Source organism: Grus americana, chromosome 8 (assembly GCF_028858705.1).
Source record: "Grus americana isolate bGruAme1 chromosome 8, bGruAme1.mat, whole genome shotgun sequence".
Taxonomy (NCBI): Eukaryota; Metazoa; Chordata; class Aves; order Gruiformes; family Gruidae; genus Grus; species Grus americana.
Genome location: NC_072859.1, coordinates 29,308,242 through 29,328,929, shown reverse-complemented (window position 1 = coordinate 29,328,929; position 20,688 = coordinate 29,308,242). Strand labels below are relative to the sequence as shown.

Genomic DNA, 20,688 nt, shown 5'->3' with positions numbered 1-20,688 from the left:
CGCGGCCGAGGGGGCGGAGCTCCGAGCGGGCTTTGGCGGGAAGTTCTGTCCTAGCGCTGGTAGGAGCTCGGGCTGCCGCTGCTGCGCATCGGGGCCGCTGAGGCGCGGCGGTGAGTGGGCTCGGTCGGTGGCCCTCGGTAGGTCCTGCGGCCCGTGAGGCCGGCGGGTGGGTTAGTAGTTCTGTGAGGGTGGTGGAGCGCCTCGGTGGCTCTCTGCGTGTCTGAGCCCGTGGTGGTAATGGCCCCTTCCGACGCCATGACCCCGTAGGCCGCCTGGGGCGGCGAGGGGGCTCCCTGAGGCAGAGCCCTGCCTGGGGTCTTCGCTACCTCATCTGAACCGACGGGCTGGGGTGGGCGAGGGGGGAGCGGCACTGGGGGGGTTGTGGCGCTTTCCTGAGCCCTGCGGTCTGTTTCCAGAGGGAATATCTTACTTGGAAGAAAAAAGAAAGAAAAAAACAACTCACAACCAAAACATAAAAACTGAGTATAAACGATATGTTCGTGACCGTCTCATCCGCCTGGTCGCTGCGAAGTTTAGACGAAAACCAGCAAGGCGGAGCCCTAAACCGGCCGGCAGCGTGCCCTGGGCATCGCGGCGGGTGGTCGGGGAGCGCGGGGGAGCGGAGGGCTTGGTAGTGAACGGGCAGAGTGTCTCGGTGATGAACAACACGCAGAAGACATCTGTCCCGATAACTCGCTCTGTGAATAAGCAAAGTAGCCAGTAACAAGGGAATCGCATGTTTGTCAGGTGTGTTAGTCAACGCTGGACATGGGAAAAAAGGAATTGAAGAACAATCCACTACTAAACGCCTTCCCTTTTTCCTCCTCCCTCAGAGGAGAGGAGTCTGGAGGCTTTGGGGAGGGCATGGTTCTCTGAATTGCCAATGGACGCCACGTTCTTCATACACAGTGAAAGAATTGATGGCATTTCTCTGTGTCTGGCCATCTTGAGCCTTTCCCTTCTTTTATTTTTAAATAATAATTTTAAAATTGTTTACTTGTTTTAGCTCTTCCTTGGGAATCATGAACACCCGGCAGCAAAGCAAAATTATCTACTCCTGGTATGGAAAACCCACGAGCTCAGACAGAAAACTGAGGACTTACCAATACAAGTAAGTAACATTTATTTCTGACTTGCTCAGGGAAACTTAATCTTTAGTCTTCTTTACCTTTCTGACATCATTTAGGTTAATGTGGTAGTCAGTAAGAATATGAGTAAGGTTTTGAGCATTGTGTCGTGACACTGTATGTGTATAACAAAAATGTTGTCACAAAGTTCTTGAATTATAAATTGTATAATGTCTAAAAACCATTAAATTAAACTACTAATTAGATCTGTGAATAAGTGTTAGCTGTCTGAAATAAATATGAAAGCTTTTAATCAGGAAACTTAACTGTAGACTTCGCAAGAGGGAGCATAACTAACTGTAAGATTGACAGGCCATCAGCTTTAATGATACATGAATTATAAAGAATATAAAATCCTGCTAATCTGCATGTATGCATCACTTTCTAGGGGAATCATTATTAAATCAGAAAGACGCAGAACAGAAACCTGTATACAACTTGGTGAGTTTGTTTTAGTAGAAGGGGAGAATGCAGATCAACCTTTTGTGGCACAACTCCTGGATTTATATGAAGATGGTAAGAGAAATAAAAATTTACCTCTTATCTGAGAAATCTTAAAATATTTTAAAGATACCTATTTCATGGGGATGTATTTAGCCCATAACTCCTTATCACTCTCCTAATTTATTAAGGAAACTTGACTTTGGTAATCACTGCATCTGTATTCACATGCTCCCCAAATATTTGGGGCTGGTGGTTAATTTAAACTAAATTTGATAGATAAACAGAGACCTTAAAGGCATTCCATTTTTACAATGTATTTGCATAGGTGTCTAATTTAAAAGAAATGATCCTTGAGGAAGACAGCGTGAGCTCATGCTTTATTTAGAGGTTGGAGAATCCAAATGGAGCAAGAGCACTGCAGCCCTGGAACTTGCATCTTATCAGCCAGCAGGAAATTTAGCAATAAGGCACAAGGCTGAATAAATGGGGCTCATTACTTCTATCCCTTGTAGAACTACTTGTTTATAGATAAAGGTAGATATTAAAAGATAAATCATGGAAGGTGATACGAAGACTATGTCTGAGTCTGAATTAGAAACTATTCATTAGCTATGTCTGTTTTCTCTAAACAGATTTTGTTGTTTGTTTTGGCCCATCATAATAATGTTTTGAGGGTTTTTTAAATTCTTTACTTTTTTTAAACATAAATACATATTGCTCCAGTGTATTTATTTACTAATGCACATTTATTGTAACATAACTGAATATTCTTTTCATGCCAGTATGAAACCTGTGAAACTTCCTTGAAAACAAGATTTTCCTTTTTTTATATATCTTTGACAGTTTTGTTAAAGATATCTGGCTTTGTTTTCATTGAAAGATGAACACTTTAAAATGTAGAGAGTAACTTAATATTCAATTGTAATATGTTCCAAATGTGTGTTTTGTTTTTTTTAACTCTCTCCACACTGAATCTGTTCCTACTGTTTATTCATGCTTTCTTCTAGACATATGAACAGCAGGATTCTCTGGTTTGTTAGGCAGCTAATAAATGTTTTTCTGGTTTACCTCTAAAATAACACTGAAATTACAAATACTGTTCTGAAATTTCTCACTTCCTCTTTTATGTCACCGCTTTCAGTTAGTGGGGTACAATTAGATCAGATTGATGCAAATAAGGAACCTCTTCATCTGTGATAGTGAACTGGTGGATCAGCTGATCTGCGTGCATTTTGTGATTGAGACCCTATGTAGGTGTTATCTTAGTCCTTAAAAGTCTCAGACGTTTTAATTTAGCTTAGAAAATGGGAATTGCAACCTCTTATCGGATGCTTTCTCACCTGTGTCCGGGGAGGATTTCTATCGTTGATGGCATTTCAACTAAAGTCATTGAGGTCTGGGAATAACAACTATTTGCGATACAATAAAATACTTAATGTTCACTGACTTTTTTTCACAGGTGCTCAGCAGAAACATGCAGTTGTGCAGTGGTTCTCTCATATTACAGAGATACCTCAGAATAAACGGAAACTGCTTAAAAGAGAGGTTTCTCCCCAGGAGGTGTTTTTTGATCAAGTTTCTGGCTATGACACTGATATAGCTGTGGAGACCATTATTAAAAGCATCATGGTAGGTACTGCAGCCCTTCTACATGTAGAGGGAAGAAAGAAACAATTTGAAAAGAATAATAGAACAGTGCAGCTACTTTTTTCTCTCCCAAACCAAATGTGTGACGTGTATTTGTTAACACAGTTAACATAGGATAGTTGAAAACTGTTGACATTCTGTCTTTCCTCCATCCCAAAATGACTTTGGTTATTGGCAGCCAGCTCACTTGGAGGTTTGCATGGAAGGAAGTATTGTGATGGGAGTCCTGTTGTGTAATAAACTTATGCTACTGTAAATGTAGGTCAAAGGTGTTGCCCTGTATAATGAAGGATTGCATGAATTCCAGTAATAAGATCTGTGACTAGAAAATAGTTGAATGCTAGATTAACAGTAAATGTTAAGGTATGTGTGGTTTTGTATTTTCTGTTTTTACAGGTAATACCACTACATCTGGGGGAGGAACTACCTATTACATTAAACAAGGAACAAACTTTCTATGTAAAACAGTCTTGGGATGGGAAATGCTTTAAGGCTTTGTCCCCTGACACATTCTCTAAGCTGAAAGAAGCTAATAAGAAAGGAGGCATCTCAAACTCTTCAAACTCATTTATTCCTTCGGACGTTGTTTCCCCCCTGAAAAAAGAGACAGAGAGAGATGTTCAGAGTGCTACAAAACAAAAAAATGTTGAGTTGGAAATAGAATCAAAACATTCTGCTTCCAAATCCTCCCTTGCTAAGGAGAGACATTCACAAAGAATGGCTAATGGTGTCAAAACTCCAACAGCAAGGAAGAAGTTACAGTTAAACAGTATGTATATGGCAATACTCTGTCGGATTGGTAGTTTTGAATGTAGTATGTTTTGTGTCTCTTCATTTTGGGTAGTTCAAACAGTGGTAATATTCAACACCAGTGTTTTTAGCTACCTTACTCAGGCTTTGGGATTAGTCCAAGCCTTTTGGGCACATCACTTGTTTGTCTTATGTCTGTTATTTCAAGCAACTGTACTGCTTGTATCCAATTGCTGTTGCAAATGCTTTGTTTGTAACTGCGAAATCCAAGTTAACATGCTTGTTGGCTGAAATGCTACCAATCAGCCTAACTTGACCTCAGAAGGTTTCACTTTAATTTTCTGACTAACGGTGCACTAGAATGCTTACATTGGGCTGGTTGAATAAGCACGTTAATCCTATGTAACAGGCCATATTTTCAAACTGGAGCTTGAGTAAAGTTGCAAGTGATGGGGGTGGGTTAGAAAACTGAAAAAAAAATCAGTTTGTATTCTATTTAGTCATCTTAGAGGGCGCATATGCATTCTGTATGTGTTTGGTTCCTTGTTCTGGACTGTAATGAATGCCATCTCCTTTCATTTAAATGACGGCCACTGAGGCAGTTGTACTATGTCTTCTGAAAGTTAACCAAACCCGCGACATTAAAGCCTAAAAGAAGTTGATTTTGCTCTCGATTCCTAGGTCCCACAAGATCTCCTAAAAGCAGGCTCCTGGGATGTGAAGTTTTGGAACTTTTGAATGATGACGGTGATACTCTATCACCGTTAGAACCATCGGCTACTAAAAGAAAAGTGAAATTCACTGGCATTTTAGGCTCACCACCAAAAATACCTTGTGCCAATGATAAGTCAAAGTCAACGTTTGATACTGCAGAGCACTGGCAGCGGTTTAGTGATACAATACGATTATCCCCCTATAGTAAGGTCAAAGACTCCAGTGAGAAAGCCAAGAATCTTAATACGAAAGATGACACTATATGGTAAGTGATAGCCTTTTTATAATTATTTTCATATGGGATTTCTATTTGGATGTAGTTCTCTTAAAACACATTTATGAAAGACTTCTGGAGAGAAAAGCAGATGAAGTATCTGCATGTACCATGCTTTGTCTGTTGAGATCACTGAGAGGTGGGGGGTAGCCTAGATATTACCAGTGCACTGTGGTGAAGCTCTAGAAAGCATCTTGGAGGTGAATGAGTGACTGGGGAGGTGGTAAGAGGAGTTGACTAAAGATGGACACAAGTAGTTTGTGGTTGCAAGAACGGAGAGATGATGTTGGAAATAGGAATGGTAGGATGATATGAAAGGAAATTGAAGCCATATTGATCGTTATGGTTTGTAATCATCAACATGGATAAAAATCTGTTTTTGTACTACAGTACATATGTCATACAGGCTCCAACGTGCCCTACTTGTGACAACTGTTGAGATACACTGAACTATAGAAAGGGATGCAGTTGGCCTTATGAGAGTTCTCATGATAATTATATGTATATTTTCATGCTAATTTTTATGTAGAAAAGAAATCAAAACTCAAAAAGCGTAATTGTTTAAGTATATCTTCACACAGACTTTAAAAATGGCATTAAGCTGGGGCAGGAGGAGAATGGATCAGGCTTTTTGGCAAGACATTGCAAGAAGCCAAAACTCTCTCATGTTCCTCCTTTCAGAGAGTAAAGATGTGGGTACAACACTTGGTGGATCTGCACCCCAGTTCTGTCACTCGTTGTGTAGCAAAAAAACATTTACTTTTCATAAGATAATGGCATTTCAGTGATACTTATAGATCTAAAAAAAAAAAAAAATTTAAGAACTCTACAAATAATTAAAGTAATTAATCTCACTGTGTCCTTTGAACTAATAGGAAAGTTGTATTAACAGTAAAATGTTTTCAGCGGTAGGGATGAGGAAGTGCCCAAGAAGACAGCAAAGGAATCTCAAAACACAAATAGAAAAATCTGCTCCAAAGGGCAGATCAGAGAGATGCCCAAAGGAAATCATATTTGTCTTATCTTTCTCTCAAAAAAAACCCCCAAACAAACACAAAACCAAAAAAACCCAGCCCCACAACCAAACAAAACCACAACTGTTTTGACCCCCTGTCCCTTCAGTTTGGCAGTGTTATATTTGCAAAATAATTTGGCTGCTAATTCAACTCTATCAGTATCTATTCAGTAGTTTTTGCTGATGTATATGTGTCTAACTGGGGAAGTGGTGGGAAAGCCGTTAATGTGCAGCAACTGTCAGTCAATGTGAAATAAATAGCTGTTGTCAGCTGAGGGTGCATCAGGAAAGAAAGTGGTATAACTCAGACACATCTGTTGTGAAGTAATGCTAGTGTAGTCACTGCTGTCACAGCATCTTAGGTCAGCTAGCAACTCTTAGCTTGTGTGGACTCTGTCTCTCTTTAGACTTAGCAGCCTTCCTCAACTGGTTCACAAAGCTTTGTAGAAACATTTATACTTTACTGTAAAAATATTTACAGTACAGACCATGAATGAACTATAGTAAATATTTTGTGTGGGTTTTTTTTCTTGGCAAAGGTACATTGAAGAGAGAGTGTAAGAGAGGGGGAAATTGTGCTGCCAGTGTCCATGCCATAGCCTATCTGTAGATAATTGTAAACAAGAATTCGTGCTGGATTGACAGCCTGAAGTTTGAAAGGCCTTTTTTCCATCTTTACAAGTGTGATGCAAAGAGGAAATACAAATAGCTTTGTGTTCTTTCTTTACAGTTTAATTGGACATCAGGAAGCGGGCAGTCGGAGCCCTGTATTGACCCCTCATTCTCGTAGAATGTGTGCCCAGAAGACAAGAGCTCTCATTGCAGAGCAAATCAGGTAAACTTTTGCTTTCGTGAGATCTTAGATTGCTATCGATAGCTTGAAGCCTTGAGAGTTTGTTTAGCTTCATATTCAAATGCAAATGGTTCTAGAGGTACAGCTTAATTGCAGTGTGAGTGAAAACTGTCTTATGTTCAGAAATGGTGTTCATCGGAAAACTGACTTCCTTTAAACCAGTCTATTAAATAGCCATGGAAAATTAACAGCCTAAGTGGAAAATATGTTGGCTTACTGATTATGTTAACTACTGAAAATGTATCAAATTACACTCTGTAGTGTGTAGAGTTATATCTATTATTTCTTTAAACTCATGTCACTTTTGTTTCTCATAGCATATTAAATACACTAGAATTGAACCAGGAAGAGGATTTTCTGTCTAGCTCAGATAGCTCTTACTCTTCAAGTAGTGAGGAAGAGGAGAGTGACGTGCTCTGTACACCAGAAAAGAAAACTAAGTCAAGCAGGACACTCAGCACCCCAAAGTCTTCAAGGAAGTCTTCAGTTCACACTCCTGCTAAGACCCTGAAGAAAACTGTAAGGTTCCATTTAAGAGCTGTTTTTATTATTTCTAAGCCAATTATTTGAATGCTTGATGGCTGTGTACCAAAGTAAAGTAGCTGAACCTCTTAGCTTTTAATGAAATGTTATCTTGATTTATATGATCTTTGGTGTGAGTAGGTTATGCAAATGTATAAAACACTTGTGTATTGTGAATGTTGTGACAGTGTTGATCAGAAAACTCTAGCCTAAACAGGGAAAATGTTGGATTGGACTGGAGCTGAACAAACTGATTAATCCATTTATGGCCACCATTTTTACTTTTGTTGTAAGCTCTGCACTGAGACATTTTAGTTCTATTTCTGTACAGTCTGCACTGAGTCCAGTCTCTCTCTCTCTATATATATATATCAGAAAGCCGTAAGACCAACTTTGTGCTTGGCAGTAGAGCTATCCTGATTCTTGAAGGCATACCAATGTGCGAATGCAAGAGAGTGCGGCCAGCAGTTTCTCATAGTGTTCTGGCTGCTGATGGAGATGAGATACCAGGCTATGGAATCTTAGGCCTGACTTATTAAGTTTTGGTAACTTCCTTTTGTAAAGACTGTTTCTTTTTTCATCTTGTACTTTGGCATTCGCGGGTAGTCTTTGTGCATAAGTAATACTTGGGAAAATTGCATGAACGATCAGTCTCCAATAGAAATTGCTGTATATAGAAAATCTGTTTGAAGTTGTAACTTTTCTTTGCAGCCTTTACCAGGAACACCCAAGACACCCCGGAATGCAACTCCTGAAATTCCCAGGCGCAACCATGCAGTACAGAAACCAGCCAGTATACTAGCAGAAGCCAGATTAAGGTAACGTGTGCTATGGGGAGGAAATCATCTTTTTTGCAGATATGAATAGCAGTAGGCTATGCTGAAATAGGGCAATGCCATCTTTACCATATTGAATACATTTGGTAAAAAAGCATGGTGTTTTGATACTAGAAAAGCATTTATGAATTTACAGTACAATACTAGATCTACAAATACTAGAAGTATTTAGATTACCACTTTTACAAGTTCACATTATTATAATTGGTTCACACAAAGTTGTTCAGAATTAGGTATCTGTCTGTCTTCTGTGCAACATTAGAAAAACAAACATCCTTTCTTATTAGCTTTAGATTGTAAAGGTACATCTGCTGCCTCTTAGTGTGTGAAAAAGCTTTACAGATATCATTGTAGATCTTTACAGTGGAAAAAAAATATTTTCTTTTTTTTAATCAAAAGGCTGCATGTTTCCGCTATCCCAGAATCTCTGCCTTGTCGTGAGGAAGAATTCCAGGATATCTATAACTTTGTGGAGAGCAAACTTATTGATGGTACAGGAGGGTGAGTTTGTTGGTGAGACTGTAACCAAGATCGCATCTACCTATAGTGTAACAGCAGTCAGATAAGCAACACTACTTTTTCTAAAAAGTTACCATCTTTTGGCTGAATTAAAGTTCCTAGTTGAATTTTTCTGGTAATTTTCTTCCTTAAGAAGCGTTGTGCATAGGAATAATGCAGTCTCCTTTATTGTGCAGATTCAAATTGAAGACCAAAATAACTAGTCAATTTTAGATGTCTGGGAAAACATTTTTTAAAAGTAAATTATATTTATAAAGTATTTTAAGTTGCTAATTGCTTCAGTAATAATAAAAATCCTCATGATCTTCCAGTGTGTTATGTGTCCCAGTTTGCAAATAAAGTAACTGAAATATAAGGAATTGCCTGATGTGACAGAGGAGGTTTCATCCTTAGGCTACTGAAAAGATTTTCTTCTTTTGTAGGTGCATGTACATTTCTGGAGTGCCTGGAACAGGTAAAACTGCAACTGTTCATGAAGTAATTCGCTGTCTTCAGCAAGCTGCAGAAAATGATGACCTACCATCATTCCAGTTTGTAGAGATTAATGGCATGAAGCTGACTGACCCTCACCAAGCTTACGTGCAGATACTAGAGGTAAGTAAAGCCTCTTCAGTGGCGCTCTGGTTTGAAAGAAGAAATCTTATGCTTTGCCATCAGATTCTCGATGTATTATGGGATTCGAGGCACTTAACATATCAATACTTCCAAGTAGTCCCTCTCAGAGACAGTATGCTTTTCTCTTAGAGCAGGTTGAAAAATAATTAACTTAAGGCCATGGCCAACTTTTGGAACTATTTTGCTTTCAGCTGCACAAGTGCAGTGGCTGGGAAATAGCCTGATTTATTACATCCAGTCAGGTTTTAAAAAAAATAAAATTAAACCAGATTTTTTTCTTATTTTCCCCTGCTATAACTTTCTGCACATGTAAGTTTAAAAAGTTAGCAGTGAGAACTCTGGAAGTCAGCATAGCAGTGTAATGATTACAAAGAGGGTCTTAATGGTTAATTGGCGTGTCATCATAGCAATCCAGCTAAAGAGGGACCGTCTCTGTCACAGTCCTGTATTTCAGATTTCCATGACAAACTAGTCCGCAGCATCTCATCTGGGACTAGTAACTGTGCTTGTGTTTATATGGGTGTGAATTAACCTTCTGAGGACTGGATTAAGATCACCCAATAGGCACCAGACAGTAACTGCTCAAGACCTTTGTCAGTCTAGGCTAACTTTAAGCCAGTGTCCTGGAAATGAAATGATGGTTTCCTCAAGCATCTAATCCCTTTTCTTATAAACTTCTGTCCCATTTATTTAAGTTTGACATTTTCTATCTGAGCAGAAAGTGGCATACATTGTTCTGATATCCCTATCCTCATAGTTGGGAGTTAGACATTCGCAGCCTTTCCTTAAACCAGCATAGGCAGTGTCTTGCCGAGGCATTTGTTGTAGCCAGATCACTGTTTCTTTAAAACATAGTGAAATGTTTCATGACAATAAGCTTATCTCATGGTATTGTTAATGTGTTTGAACACTCTTTGTTCCTATCCTGTTCAGCATACATCTTTAAAATTAATAAAGAATAGGCCTTTGGAAGTAAAACTTGTTGCCTCCCACAGGCCCTGAACTCTTTAAACTAGCCCAGTTAAATATCCTTCAGGGGAGCATGTAGTCAAATGAACTACTTACTTTCTGGTTCCTTCTGCTTCAGCTGTTATCCAAGTGCCCTAGTGAAGATACTGCTACTTTTCTGACTGCTGCATCTCTTGCTGCAGGTCAATCTCAAGCTCCAGTTTCCTGATACTTCTTTGCATGACTGAAGCAAATTCTGGAGTGGACAGTACTGCAGTTACTGCACTGTCATAGGAAAGTTTATAAAGAGGGGAACAGGGACAGGAAGGCCTGAACGGATGAAAGAGATAAGGTTAAATACCTGGGTACAATAAGTGTGCCAATTCCACCATCACAAACAACTCTGGTACATTGGATGCCCAGTTTGAGAGCTGTAGAATCAGGATCCTCTGGGATCTGCTTTGTATGACCGATTCAGACTGTCCTGACTGAATTGGAAACATGAAACAAGTGTAGATTATACATTATTGTCATTCTCTGGCTTGTTTAATAATTATGAAATCCCAGGTTAGTTTTTTAGGGATTCTGGCGAACAAATAGTTTTCAAATGCAATCTCCATTTTACTTTAAGGCTTAACTCTGAACTACATTGAACAATTGATTCAGCATATATAGTGTAATTTTGAAATGTCATGCTTTAATTTCTGTATATCTTTGGACCTGCAAGGGATCAGGTAACATACAGTCAGTTCATCAGTTTTGCCATATAGATTATTGCAGAAGCAGTTCTTGTTGAAGGTATTTTTTTTAGCTTAGAGTTGAATAAATTATTTAGTTCTATATCCTGCTGGTGATTCATTAATATTTTAATGGGAGTCCAATATTACTGAAGTCAGGCTATTCTTGTCAACTGACTTAGGTTTTCAGTAGTTTTGCATTCAGAAACACCCTTGAAGTATGCTAGGTTTAGAGTCCTCCTGAAACTAGGTTCAGGATTTCATAATTGATCTATATTTAAGACAAATTGCAGGAAATTCTAATGGCCTTTCTTTTTAGTTATGTATTCTTTTGTTTCTGTACTCTTTTATGGACAGTTTCTGGTAGACCAGAGGGTTTTTTTATGAACTACTCTTTTTTTTTTTTCTTGTTTTTACTCCTCCTCTGTGGGGGAAGAAAAAAATCTAGATGCTTGGTGTTGATTGTTAGAGAAAAGTTAAAACCAAATAGGAGTTAAACTTCCTATTTCCTGAGTTTTGGTGTGATTAACCTGCAACATTGTTTAATCCTTGTCCAGTTACTGACAGGTCAGAAGGTGACAGCAACCCATGCTGCAGTACTGTTGGCAAAACTGTTCAATACACCTGGACCAAAGAGGAAGACCACAGTGCTGATAGTGGATGAGGTGAGACAAAGAATCCTTCAGTTCTTTCCTTGAAGTATCATAAGAAATGAGGTTTTGGTGGATGGAAAAAGACATGCTTAGAGTATAGCATACACTATCTAAAAGGAATAGACTTAGGAGAGAAGACACACAAATAGTTCCTCTTAGCCTTATTAGGAAACTGAATTTAAATGGGCATGTATCCTGTTGCCATATTGTTCTCTGCCTTGGATTTCATGTTGGTTTTATGTTTTGTTTTGGTCCAAGTCATGGAATGAGTTGTTCTGTCAAGGCCTCAATACCTTAGAATTCAACTGTATTTTGTCTGGAAGCTGCTGCTTTTCCAGTGAGAAAACTGACAGTGAAATAAGTCATATCCAGTTTTGAAACTCCTTGAATGTGCTATGTTCAGAAATTAACAAATGCGTACTTATTTTTTTGCTCTAAGCTAATTCAGGTTCTCACATGGAGGGTCTTTTAATCTTGTTAGATGTAGGTATTAATGTCACAGTAGTGTTTAAAAACTCCAGCTGTTTAACCAGTCTACTGTGATTAGTACTGTTCAAGCAGCTAGTAGGACTGTGGTTTTCCAAAAGAGATCAGAACCCTAATTCAGAAAATGCAGACTTATTCGTAGATGGATAAAGGAAACACAATAGAGACAGCTTGTACAGAATCACGTAAGAAGTCTTCTGTGGCAGAGCTAGCTCTCTCAAACCCCCATCAGGTATTATAAATACAAGACCATTCTTTTTCAGTCTAACTCTTCTATTTCTGCAGCTTGATCTTCTGTGGACCCGGAAACAGAATGTGATGTACAACTTGTTTGACTGGCCAACTCAGAAGCACTCCAAGTTAATCATCTTGGCCATTGCTAACACCATGGACTTGCCAGAGAGAATAATGATGAACAGAGTGGCTAGCAGGCTGGTATGTCCTAGCAATTTTGTTGCTATGCTATAAAATGAGAACAGATTAAATACGCAATCATTTTGTTGCTATGCTATAAAATGAGAACAGATTAAATAATGTACGCAATCAAAAGTAATCCAGGAGAAAGGTAGGACTGGTTACATCAGAGGTTAAACAATGTTTTTATAATTCCCTCTTCCAGAGGGCCAATAAGGAACACATGAATCTTAGCAAAGTAAGTTTAGGAGCCAGCTTGCTAGTCAGATGTTATAACATGTAAGTACACTATGTTCTTGTAAGAATGAATTAAGAATGCAGATGTCTTTTTAAACATATTAAGATCTGGATAATCAAATGCCGTGCTTGATGATTAAGCTGCTTACTCTAGAGTTGAGAAGAATTCTCTTCTGCTTTCCCTTCCTCTTTCCCTTTTCATTCCAGGCACCTAGTTACTTTGTTTGCCATTATCAGCTGGTAGATTTTCCTTTTGGATACCTTTGGATAGAAAGTTGGATGCTCTCTACACTTGGATTGAATATGTTTTCCTAGGTCATCTTTTCATCACTGCTCTGAAAAGTGATTTGCAAAAACAGGGCTCTGTGCCTCCATCCTTCTGTGACTCAAAAGTAGTTCCACAGTGTGTGAATTGCTTTTCCCCACCCACCAAACCTGCAGATCAGCTGAGTCCATATAGTCACAAGAAAGAATTTTCCATAAGAAATGCAAAACTCAGCCCTCCTGTAGAATGTGAAAGGCAGTGCGCTATCTATGACATAGCTTGTCCTTCTCATCTGAAAGCTGTTTTTTATTAGCTTGAGTCAGGAGAAAATACTTAATTCTTGTCTGATTGCTAAGGTGAAGTCAATAGTATGACTGTATACGTATGTATACACACATATATACACACACGTATACAGATTTGCTAAAGGAGAGATGAATATTTTTTCATACCTTCTGCTGTTACTGTATTAAAAAAATAAAGTGTAAACAGTTGTAGTCAAAGGTTTTTGTATTAGATTGTATTTGTTTACAAGTTTTGTAAGAGAAAATTGACTTCTAACAGCAGCAGCACTTGCTCCTCAGGCCTTTCAGTGGAGAGGTCCAACCAATGGTTCTCAGCCACGATTTCATGGATTTATTTCACAAATATGAAGTGGAAGAATTGATTCAAGCATATTGCTTGCAGGGGAAAGATGTGAAAGAGGGATTGCTCCTACCAGAGAAAATAAAACTAACTATACAGACTGTGCTTGAGCAGTTGAGACTTTTCAGGCACTACAAGTCTTCTCACTGTATTGTATTATTTACTATAGGGCCTCACCAGAATGTCCTTTCAGCCCTACACCTACAAACAGTTACAGCAAATTATTTTATCCAGACTGAACAGCATCAAGGCATTTGAAGAAGATGCAATTCAGCTGGTTTCCAGAAAGGTAAGCACAGTACAGAGGTATGTCCTCTGTGTTGTACTAGGTAATGAGCGTGGTGGGCAGCAGGGGAGAATTTTGTAACAGAAGTCAGGCTTGGTTCTGTGGTTACACGTTCTGCGTTGAGGACAATGTGAGGCGCAAGTAGTGGATCACGTATTATGCTCTCTGTAAGGCATACAGGATATTTCAGCAGGAGACATTGCTAAAGCAGTGTCATTGTTTTTTCCATCTACTTTGAGAAGGCAGCAATATATTCCAAGAGCTGGAGGCACAACAACAAGAGTCGTCATAATGCATAATGATAAGATGTCAGCTTTCTCCAGTGTTTGGCATAATGCGAGTCATTGGATGATGAAAAAAAACCTAGTGCGACAGTGGAAATAGCTGTATCCGTTTTCTTAAAGCCTTGGAATAAGAGATAATACCTATTCTGTTGCCAGTCTTAATGCTCAGTTGTACAAAAATTAATACATTAGGGATCAGTAGCTTCTCCAATGAAGATGTATGCATTGTTTAATGTCTTATGTTAAAATAATCTATTAAAGTTATGTTACAACATCTGTCAACTGGTATACACTTAAAGTGCTAAGCATCATTGTAGGATTAAAAAAAACGTACTCATAACTATATCAAGTAAATACAAGCGTTTGTTTTGTTACAAAGGAACCACCTTTTTCTAAGAGTAATAGTGATGATTTTGCAGACTGAATAATCTGCAGTGTTTTTCTAGTATGATTTTTCTTCAGAAAATCTAAAAAAATAACTTGTAATTAGATTTTCTACAGGATTTCTCATTGTTGGGTCTAGCTGGGTCCTAAGCCTTTCATATGTTATCAGCATCTACTGGGAAAACTAGGCCAGTACTATATCTAGTGAATGTTCATAGCTTTATTAAAATTGTAAACCACAAGTGGGGCTTTAAGAAGTATTTAGTTTCAGAAATTTCAGATACCTAAAAATTTTGGGCACTTGGAAATGTAAATTCACTATCCCAGATATTTCTTTGAGACCTACCAAAAAATGTTAGGGTAATCTTAAAATCAATTTTTTTTTTCTTCCTCTGCATGAACATGGATTGTGGTAGGGTCTTTACAGACAACGTTTCTGAAAACTTTCGGTGTTGAACTGATCTGCTCACGTTTAATTTCATATGTGGTTAATTTTTTATTTTTTTTAACCTGACTTCTGTGGTTATAGAAAAAAAGTTCAGTCTTGAGTTTGTGATGACCAAATCAGGGTGGGGGTATTGGGAGGGTTGCTTCTGTTGGTTTTGGTCAATAAGATTGTTATTAAAAATCTGGGATTCTAGTAACATAGTTCTCAGTAGCATTGCTCTCCTCTTTTGTGGTCAGGTTTGGGGTTTTTTGTCTATTGATTCTTGCTAAACTCTGGTTTCAACTTGTAGGAAATATTGCTACAAACCTGTCATGTTTACTTTCAGGTAGCAGCACTGTCTGGTGATGCAAGGCGTTGCCTTGATATCTGCAGGAGGGCCACTGAGATCTGTGAGTTTGCTAGCCAAAAGAGAACGCCTGAAATAGTCAGGATGGCCCATGTAACAGAAGCCATAGATGAAATGTTTTCATCACCATATATAAATGCAATCAGGTAAAAACATTTCTCAGAGGAATTTCTTTGCTTTTGTGACTTCTCATTGGGCTATTTTTTCATAAACATTCAGTCCATCCTCACCACCCTTTGGGAGCATAAGCAATGCATAGTGCTTTGTTGAAATATGTTACAAAACAAACCTCACAGCAGAGCTAGGAGAGAGAGAGAGAGACGATAGGGGAAACCAAGGCACGGAAGTCACTTGTACAAGATTATACAAGGTGTTTCCATGTTAGTGTGTTAGCTCTGCTGAGGAGGGAACTTTTGAAATTTCCTGATTGTCCCTGCTTACTGTGCATTGATTTCTTTGAACAGCAGTTTCCAAGTACATATGTTTGAATTCCTTTCAGCTGGAACTAAACCTGGAAGATACACTCAGGAGCCCACAACTCCAAACACTACTGGTCATTCAGCATACTGGACCAGACTTTGAGCTAGACTGAAGGAAAAACCACTCAGACATGCATAGTATAGGCATCAGTCCCTCAAGAGTCAACTATTCCCCTCTACATACTGTATCTGCCGCTGTCTTTGCCTGCTTAGATGCAGCTGCAGATGTCTGAGCAGAATGCAAAACTTTCCCATTTGAACTGGTTTGTTTCTTTAACGTAAATACGTTGTGTTAGGACTTCCAAAAGGTTTCCTTGTTAGGAATTCTGTTGCTCTTCAGTGCTCTGCACAAGCTGTAACTGGTAAAGTGCTTTAGCAGTTTCTGGTCAAAAGGAAGAGAATCTGTTTCATCAAGGGGAGGGGACTAAGGGCTGCAAATATGATACTTTGTTGGATATGTAAGTATTGCTTTTACTGTGCTACTTGTGCCTGAAAACCTCAATGTTAATTTGTTAATTCATAAATGTAAGTTGGCCATAACACACTGCAGAACATATATGATGTATGGAATTAAATGTTCAGATACATTGAAAGAGAGGTGAGGTAAAGTGAAATGCAGTGTATTGTGGTGCCAGAGTTGCAGGCAGTAATATAATGGCTGGTTGACATAAACTACCCCTCTCAGGTAGAAAAATACTCTGCATTTAAATATGTGGTTACCAAGCAATTTCCCTTCCAGGCTTCTTTGTGATGCTTCCTGACTTCTAAACTTCACAGATTTTTGCCTGTTTTGTTTTGATATTCAGGAATGCCTCTTTGCACGAACAAATCTTTCTGAAAGCAATTTTAGCAGAGTTTCGGAGGGCAGGAGTTGAGGAGGCAACAGTTCAACAGGTATGTTTGTGTTTGAGTACTTTTTTTTTTTCTCTTAGAGGGGTGCACTGCCAAAATTACCAGGTAAAATTATAAATATTTAAATCCTTGGGGTTTTCATTCTTTTAAAATTTGATGGAAGGCAATATGATGGCAAAGTAAATTGGGGCATGGCTGTCCAGGCCAGGTGTAAAGCCTAATTGAATGCTACCACCTGGTTTTCAATGGGACTAAATACTTAGAATTGGAAACACCTGCTGTTGTATTAAGATATTGATTCACTGTATGGAAGCTACATGTTAATACTTACAAAACTGTTTAGAACTATATATGTAAAATAACCTGCTAGTTTTATCTGGTTTTACAGGTTTGTAAGTAAGCATTTTAACTGCCTTTTCCGTTACTGACTCCTGAACATCTGCATCAGTTGATTGCATAGAGACACTGGGTGATCAGTTCTTGAACTTCAAAAAATATTTTGTTAGACTGATTTATTACATTTTTCCCTTAGTTTTCCTCTAACACCGAAAGGGTTTTCTTGTGCTATTTCTAAATAGAAAAGTAGAAGACCCCAATTGATTCTTGTTACAGATTTCCTAGTCTGCATGATTTGTGACAAGTGTGTTCTCCCATGCTTAAAGGTGTATCATGCCTTTCTAAGCTGTGATCTTTTATGTTTGTAGTCAGTGTGACTTGTGTTTACTAATCACTGGGCCTGAATATCACTTCTGAGTGAATTGATATGTAATTAATTGTATGTCAGCTCTTAATCTGCTGGATAAGCTTTAGCCCACATAGTCCAGGGGAGAAGAGGTGTTAGTAACGTATAAAATGATCTAGTTAAACTGCAGACAAGGTAGGCTGCTAATTGTTTGCTTTTTTGGCTATATGAAAAACAAACTATTGCTTGGAATTGTTACTTCCTCGACAAAGTGCCCACAGTTTGTGCTGAAACAGCAGCATGTGTGCATGTCATCTGAGTGGACTGGAGCTAGTTTTTCCTTCTCTCCCATAGAAGTGGAGGGAAGGAAGCTTCTCTCACCTTGGCCTGCTAGATTGCAGCAGGAGGTAAACATGACCTGTGTCCTTTTCTCTTTTTTTAATAGGTCTATCATCAACACGTAGCGTTGTGTAGAATTGAAGGCATGCAGAGTCCTACAATATCGGAAATTATGGCAATTTGTTCAAGACTTGGTGCCTGCAGGCTCTTGCTGGTGGAGTCCAGTAATAAGTATCTTCACATGCGGGTGCGACTAAATATCAACCAGGATGATGTCATGTATGCACTCAAGGATGAATAAGGCAATAAAGATTTTATTTTTTTAATATGTATATGTATTTTAAATATTGTCTATTTTTATTTTTTTAAAATTGATGATAAAATGGAAATAGTGAAATGTATTTTTTCCTAAATACTTTGCTTGTATTCAGGCACTTTTTGTATAATAAATTTGCTTCAAAGCATTTTAAATATTTGAAATCAAACTGTTTTTAAAATATTTTTGTATGCTGGTAACTGGTTCCCTTTCAGCTGAGGTGTATGAACTTGAAATTGATTACTTGCATCACTACTACTGCCAAGGAGTGAGTTTGTTTTTGTGAAAACTAGCAGTGTCTGTGGCATTGCAGTTCATGTATAGCTTTTATTCATTCACTTTTGTTGAATATGAAAGACATCATTAAAACGTGCTTTAATTTACTTTGCTGATATAATGGAAAGGAACTTTCAGTTTGCAATCAAGGCTGAATATTTGAATTGAGGAGACTGTTTGTTACCAGGAAAGTAAAAATACCAGAAGAAATTTGTCATTCAAGTAACCAACTTTGTTTTCATTATTATTGATTGCTATCAAAGATTGCTTCAACTTGCCTCAGGTAATGGAGGACTGTATGAAAGCAGATTTCAAATCAAACTGTTAACCAATAGTTTGTTTGGAGATGGATAGTTTGAAAACACTTCTAAAAATTGTGTTGCTGTGGAAAAGGCTCCAAAAATTGTTCTTGTTGAGTGATCTCAGTAAATAATGGAAGTGGCCTAAGCTGCAGGTACTAGAGAAGTGACTTCTCACAGAGAGCTCATTTTTGTAAGGTCATAAGATAAGACAGTGACTTTGTAGGTATCTCTTCAGCTCCCCTGGCAAGCTGAATGTGATCTCTGTAACAGTGAGCTAAAAACTTTGTAGCAGCTTCAGAAAACCGTAAAAATGGATGTTAAATAGACTTGTCAGAAAATTTAATGTCAATGGCATTCTTTATTGCAATGTATTTCTTAAATGCTACAGGTTATTATTAATGCCTTTATTATCACAGACCAGTATAACTGGTAGGGTGGAATTTCAGCCTTTTGCTTAAATGGGAAGTGGGGGGGTGGGAATAGCTGCACCCTCTGCACGGCAGTATTGCCTGTTAGACCCGCGCTCGTTTTTGCTGTTAATGCTTCCTTACCGTGCCCAAGAACCGGTCTTCCCTTTGCCCAGCCGTTACCCGCTGCGAAGTCCCACCTTCCCCCTCCCGTCCGCAGCACACGATCGCCCCCCGGCTGCCCGGGGCCAGGCCCCGCCCTTCCCCCGGGCCCTGCTGGCCGAGCCCCGCCCTAGCGCGCCTCCGCGCAGGCGCGCTGCTGCTCTGGAGCTGCGGTCGAGGCGTCCCCGTACCGGGCGGCCGCTGCTTCACCGGGCGCCTTTCGCGAGCGGCAGGAGCCTGAGGTGAGCCGGGGCCTGCCCGCCATGGGCCGGTCTGTCGCCGTGCCGCTCAAGGCCCGCCGGCGGGAAGCGGCGGTTATTTACACGGTGCTCAGCCTATCGCCTCCGCCGGCTCCTCCCTGCGCCGGGGCGGGGAGGGCTCCACAGGGGTACGGGGCGGGCCGGGGCGGGCCGGCCCCGCCCTCACGCGGCGCTGGGTCCGGCGGGGAGGGGGATCCCGCCATTCCGCCCTCGGGTGCGAGCGGCTGTGCCTGTCCGGCCGGGCCGGGCCGTGGGGGAGCACCGGCTGTGAGTCGCCTCAGGCGGAAGGAGGGGTGCGGCAGGGCTGGGCTCCCTGTGCCCGGCGGAGGGCGGTGGCGGGGAAGGCGGCACTGACGGGCCTGAGCCCTGGGGAGTGTGTTACATGGTCTGCGGCCCCCCCGCCCCCCCTTCCCTCATGGTGGTTCCTGTTGTTTGGGGGTGCCGGTGAAAGCTGCAGTTTTGCACACAGCCTGCTCTGCGCTGCCTGCCTTCCTCCAGTTTGCGGTGCGTTGAGACAGGCGAGGATACTGACATTGAATTCCATGTGCTCTCAGTCCCTCAGAGACACAATCCTCTGAAATTCATGAACCAGCATGCTTGGCAGAAGACCTAAAAAAAGCCCTCAGGCAAAGGGCCAGGGAGCTGCAGTTGCAAAGCAGGTAAGGAAGGCAAAGGGCCAGGGAAATGTGGTTGCAGAGCAGGTAGGGAAACCTCCTACTCCTGGTGCTCTTCAGGGTAGTTGCGTTAAGATCTCTTACTGCCGTTGTCCTGCTAGAATCTGCCATGCGTTAATAAGATATTGTAGGACCATGAAAAAATTTAAATTGTGTGGTGCCTATTTTCCTGCTTTCTCCTTTAGCACATTTTTCTTGAAGTAAATATCTGATACGCAGCAGTGGAGGTCTTGCAGGGAAGCCAAAATGTTGTAATGCTGTAATCTTTGTGTGATACCTCATGACTCATGCTCATAGTAGTTTCCTACCCTGGCTATACCGAGATTTAATAATAACTTCAATAACTATGTGGAGGTTTTTCTTATGCCTCTAAGAAGACAGAAATAAGACGACCAGAAAATCAAATAACAAATTCAGGGGCACATATGGGAGTACATTAAGGTACTACACTAGAGACAGTTTTAATTTCCCTGCGTATAGTATTTTTTTC

The 20,688-nt window shown here is 39.9% G+C and overlaps 2 protein-coding genes across 5 annotated transcripts in view; both read left to right on the top strand.

Moving 5' to 3' along the window:
• Nucleotides 1-15: 15 nt before the first annotated feature.
• Nucleotides 16-18,947, top strand: ORC1 (origin recognition complex subunit 1). Of its 3 annotated transcripts, none has more exons than XM_054834349.1 (17): nucleotides 16-137; nucleotides 1,007-1,111; nucleotides 1,516-1,643; nucleotides 3,031-3,200; nucleotides 3,615-3,987; nucleotides 4,650-4,947; nucleotides 6,702-6,806; nucleotides 7,142-7,343; nucleotides 8,058-8,164; nucleotides 8,582-8,683; nucleotides 9,124-9,295; nucleotides 11,559-11,666; nucleotides 12,426-12,575; nucleotides 13,871-13,990; nucleotides 15,429-15,595; nucleotides 16,735-16,822; nucleotides 17,908-18,947. In XM_054834349.1, the coding sequence occupies exons 2-17, from the start codon at nucleotides 1,023-1,025 to the stop codon at nucleotides 18,100-18,102; spliced, it is 2,574 nt and encodes an 857-aa protein (XP_054690324.1). In that variant the 5' UTR covers nucleotides 16-137; nucleotides 1,007-1,022; the 3' UTR covers nucleotides 18,103-18,947. The 3 variants fall into 3 exon arrangements, with proteins under 3 accessions (XP_054690324.1, XP_054690326.1, XP_054690325.1); XM_054834350.1 differs by having other exon boundaries at nucleotides 22-110; XM_054834351.1 differs by lacking the exon at nucleotides 8,582-8,683.
• A 435-nt stretch (nucleotides 18,948-19,382) lies between these two features.
• CC2D1B (coiled-coil and C2 domain containing 1B) overlaps nucleotides 19,383-20,688 on the top strand; it is a 36,489-nt gene continuing 35,183 nt past the window's right edge. Inside the window, exons 1-2 of one of the 2 annotated variants that reach the window (XM_054833197.1) lie at nucleotides 19,383-19,506; nucleotides 20,079-20,183. In XM_054833197.1, coding sequence (XP_054689172.1) covers nucleotides 20,118-20,183 — 66 coding nt within the window. In that variant the 5' untranslated portion in view covers nucleotides 19,383-19,506; nucleotides 20,079-20,117. Of the gene's footprint in view, nucleotides 19,507-19,671; nucleotides 19,792-20,078; nucleotides 20,184-20,688 lie in introns of those variants that run through there. The other variant, XM_054833198.1, reaches the window with a different exon arrangement.